General features: G+C 50.9%; 1 protein-coding gene across 1 annotated transcript; it reads right to left on the reverse strand.

Annotated features, from left to right (window-relative positions):
• Positions 1-3,878: 3,878 nt before the first annotated feature.
• Positions 3,879-4,478, reverse strand: LOC137816008 (uncharacterized). Its single transcript, XM_068619113.1, has one exon. It carries the CDS (start codon positions 4,476-4,478, stop codon positions 3,879-3,881), a length of 600 nt encoding a protein of 199 aa, XP_068475214.1.
• Between the last annotated feature and the right edge of the window lie 270 nt (positions 4,479-4,748).

Below are 4,748 nucleotides of genomic sequence, written 5' to 3' on the forward strand. Positions count from 1 at the left end.
TGTTGGAAGAGGGGGTGGTGCAGATGGTGAAAAAGGTGCCACCCTCTTCCTCTTAGTGACAAGGCCATCTTCAGTTGCCTCGTCATCTTCCTCTTCCTCCTCATGGACTACCTGGGGGGCTTTCCTCTTGGGTTTCCTGAGGACAAGCTTCTTCCTTTGGTTGGCGAGTTGGACATCGGAGGGAGCTGCACCCTTGGGTGGCGATCTGCCTTGAGCAGCGGTGATCTCCACCACAGAGTTTGGCACTGTTTGAGAGCCCGTCGCCAACCCGTGGGTTCGGGCGAGCGCCCTCAATTCAGCGAGCTTGCCCCGCCCCAACATGTTATCTGCATAGAGCGAAAAAGCATGGGTTAGCTCAGGAAGGAAATATATGCATAAGACGGTATGCAACAAAAAGCAGATAAATGATGCAGAAAAATAAAACCAAAGTCTTGTGCACAACGCACAAGACGTCCAGAAACAGTTAACGAAGGCAATGTTAGAACAAAGACTTAGGCGTTCTAACCTATACGAATTTCGAGTTGGTCCTCGAAGAACTCGAAGCTGATGAGCGTGGTGGTGAGGAAGGTGATGTTGGCATCTGCCACGCTCTTCCAAAAGAAGCAAAGATCTCTGTCCAAGGCACCCATGCTGTCAGGACTTCTTGGCCTCCTGAAGCTGCTCTTGGACTCTTGGTTCCCCTTGTTTACCCAGTACAAGGGGAAACCGTCGAGTAGGGAAGCGTCCTTGTCGTTGGGGCGCACTTGGACGAACTTTCCCTTCCAGTCTTTATAGGATTGCTGGAAGATGGAGAGGATCGACCTCCCAGCAATCCCATTCAAGCTCACCCACAGGCGATCTCCTGGGTGCTTGGCTTCGAAGAGAAATAAGAAAACATCTACAGATGCTGGCAACCCCAGATGGTCGCACATCACTTGGAACGCTCGCACAAACGCCCAGCTGTTGGGATGGAGCTGGGCGGCGGCGATGTTGAGCTCGGTGAGAAGCTCCCTCTCGAAACGAGTAAAGGGAAACTTGAGCTTCACCTTCTTGAATAGAGTTGTGTAAACGAAGCAGAAGGGCCCGTCATTGCTCGCCTTGTCATCGGCGCAAACTAGCAGGTCGGGGGGGCAAGGTAGCACTGTCATCTTCTCGTCGTGCTCCTTGTGGAATGTTTGGTGAGGCTCATCCCCCTTCGTCAAACGCAAAACTGCCCCAGCAGTGTTCACAGAAGATGTTTCCCTCAAGAGGGTCGAGTTGGCCCAGGGATACAGGGTTTTGAAGTCTGGTGGGGGAACGGAGGCTCCTCCGGTGGCAGGCGGAGCAGACTGGGCCAGGTTGGGGCGGGAAGGTGCAGGCCTCTCAACCTGAGGAGATGAAGCGCCGCGTGCTCGCGGTGGGTCGTGTGCTTGTGAGGAAGGGTTTCGTGATGAAGGAGGAGGATTTGGGGTGATCTTTGAGCGAGTCATTATTGAAGCTGCAAAGGAAGAAGAAAAGGAAAAATGATCAGGGTTCACAGAGGCTGACTCGATCATGAAGGAAGGGTGAAAAACGAACGAACGTATGTTCGTTGTGAACGTCGACGAAGCCCTAAGTTACGAAGAAGGAGAAATAGCAAAAACAACCCACAACGTATGCACCAGACAGTTAAAGGATGATGCGAATCGGTTAAAATGCAGGAAAAACCAGCAGAAGAAGGAAAGGAAGTACCTTTTTATGATCAGGAATGCGATGAAGAATGTTGGTGATTCAGGAAGTTGAAGAACGTCGAGAGCTTTTTTGCAGAAGAAGGTTGGAGCGTTTGAGAATACGAAGGAAAGTGATGGAATAGTAGAGCGAAAATGGGTTTAAGGGTTTTTCGAAATGGGTTTGGGAAGCGCAAACGTTAACTGAAGATAACCGTTGATGAAGCCACGTGTCGAGCGATGGGTGAAGGGTTTGGTGGAGCGTCAGAGAAGCAGAAAGTACAACCGCTTGAAATTCTGCGCCAGTGCCACGTAGATCGGTATTGGCGTGACTCTTTTAGTATTTTCGCTGGACAAGTCTTCGCTTAAGACTGGGGGGCTTGTGTACCGCCCTGGTAGTCGGGAGTGATGACGTGGCATCGAGCTACAGTGTAGGCGTGTTGACAAGGCGCCAGATTTGCAGAAGGGAAGGAAGTCGGGGGGCTCGTGTAGTCGCCAGTTATTAAGTTGGCGTGCTCCGATCTCCGGCATACCAGGCGATCGCCCAGGTGGAGATGAAGTCGCCAGATGTAAACTCAGGCGACCAAGTGATTAGAGATCGCCAGAGCAAGCACATCGCCGAAGATGAAGGTGGTGCAGATTATGGAGGCGGCCGGCGAGACCACAGGGAAGGTGTACGAGAGCACCCTAACTCGCCAAGTCTAGTAGAGATCGCGCTCCCAAGTTAGCTATGCACTGGGCAGTACCATGCATGAGTAACTTAGCCAAATAAGAGATAGAAGCAGCGCCCAAGTCAAGGAGGCTCCAGATGATGGCACGTGTACAGTTGGATGCAAGCCACGTGTCCAAGTCTGTAACTGCCAGGAGAGAGAAAGTGACCAGGTATTTAAGGGTTTCTCAACGAACTTTCAAGGTACGCACGTTCAGATTATACTCTTTACGCTTGCGAGTTCTAGAGCTGACCGTGAGAGAGAACATTTCACGGTTCCTTGAGAAGTTCTTGAGTGTTCTTGCTCTTAGTATTTGGTGGTTCGGTCACTGACTTGGGCGTTGGAGTGCGATCGGCCGTAGCGGCGCCGCTCTGTTCTTTTGCAGGTTCTTGAGGTGGATCTTGAAGAAGGACGGAGGTTTGAAGCGGTGCACACGTCGATCCTTTGACGAGGCAGGTTCCAACGTTCTGGTCAACAGGCAGGATCAGTACTCCTTCAGCTTTACAAACGCCTCTTCGCACTCTCAGGTCCATACGAACCTGTTGTTTCTCTTCAGGCACTGGAAATAAGGATGTCCCTTGTCTCCTCCTGCCGATATGAATCTGGACAGAGCAACCATGCGTCCTGTCAACTGCTGCACTTCCTTTACCAAGATCAGGCTTCTCATTGCTATTATTGCAGCGCATTTCTCGGGATTCGCCTCTATCCCACACTCAGTGAGTAGGAACCCCAAGAACTTGTCTGCTTCGACCCCAAACACACATATTTTTGGGTTCAGCTTCAGCCTGTACTTCGCTATCACGGTGAACAGCTCTTCCAGGTCTGCCACGTGCTGCTTCTTTCGCTGGGAGGTGACCACCATGTCATCGACATATGCGTGGACATTTCGCCCTAACATGGGCGCTAACACTCTATCCATCAACCTTTGGTAGGTGGCACCTGTGTTCTTCAGTCCAAAGGGCATTACCTTGTAGCAATAATAAGACAGCTTTGTCATAAATGTTGTCTTACACTCGGAGAAGGCATCCAGGAAGCTGAGTAATCCGCATCCAGACGCGCTGTCTTCCAAGGCATCAATACTGGGCAGCGGATAAGAGTCCTTCGGACAGGCCTTGTTGAGATCCGTGAAGTCAACACACATCCTCCACTTCCTACTGGCCTTCTTTACTAATACCACATTGACCAGCCATTCGGGGTACTGAATATCCCTAATGTGGCCAGCCTTCAACAGCTTCTCCGTCTCTTCGCGTATGACCCAACGCCTTTCTTCGTTAAATTTTCGCCTTCTCTGGAGAACAGGTCGGACCTTGGGGTCCATGGTGAGACGATGACACAGGAAGTCAGGGTCTATGTCAGGCATGTCAGAGGCAGACCATGCGAAGGTGTCAAGGTGTCGCGCTATGACCTCGGCAACCTGATCCTGCGACCCTTGGCTCAAAGATTTGCCAAGCTTGAACATCTTTCCACCGATCTCTCTTTCTACTACGTCTTCGGCAGGTTCGAGTCATTTCTCCCGGGCGATCTCTGCATGGGTGATCCCTTCTTCCCTTAGAGGCTGGGTAGTAACAACGAACACCCCTCTCTTTGTCTTGAAGCTATTTTCGTAGCACTTCTTAGCCTCTTTTTGGTCAGACATGATGGTGATCACCGTACCCTCAAGGGAAGGTAGCTTCATCTTCATATGTGTCGTGGAAGCAACTGCTCTGATCCTCTTCAAAGCAGGTCTACCTAATAGTATATTTGAGGCTGATGGAGAATTGACTACGAGATACCTAATGTTGGTAGTGCGTGAAGTTGTGCCACCCGTGAAGGTCGTCCTCAGCTCTATGTGCGCATGTACCTCCACCTGGTCTCCAGCGAAACCATACAGGCATCTGATATAGGGTCTTAACTGGTCTGGGGACAGTTGTAACTTGTTGAAGGTCGTCCAGAACATCACGTCAGCCGAACTTCGTTGATCCACGAGGACGCGATGCACCTTCCTTTCTGCTGCGACTAGCGAAATCACTACCGGGTCATTGTCATGGGGTATGACATCCTGGAGGTCAGCCTTGATGAAGACGAGGTCGACATCGGGAGTCTGATCCACCTGTTGCACCGCCATTACCTCTCGCGCGTACTTCTTCTGTTGGGAGGTAGTGCACCCTCCTCCTGAAAAACCCTCCAGAGATCGTGTTGATCTCCCCGTGAATGGGCACCTCGTTCCCCTGATCTTCCCCTGCAGTTACCAATGATTGATCGTTTTGCGGATCTTGAAGATAATCTTTCAAAAACCCGTTCTTCACTAGCTCATCTAGTTGGTGTGCTAGCCAAGCAATTAAGTATGTAGTGTCCATGTGCATGGTGGAACTCACACCAAGCGTTCTTGTTGAGC

Source organism: Phaseolus vulgaris, chromosome 10 (assembly GCF_000499845.2).
Source record: "Phaseolus vulgaris cultivar G19833 chromosome 10, P. vulgaris v2.0, whole genome shotgun sequence".
NCBI classification, from domain to species: Eukaryota; Viridiplantae; Streptophyta; class Magnoliopsida; order Fabales; family Fabaceae; genus Phaseolus; species Phaseolus vulgaris.

Excerpts from the sequence above, each read along its gene's own strand:
- LOC137816008 (XM_068619113.1), bottom strand. The coding sequence starts at position 4,478 with ATGGCGGTGCAACAGGTGGATCAGACTCCCGATGTCGACCTCGTCTTC.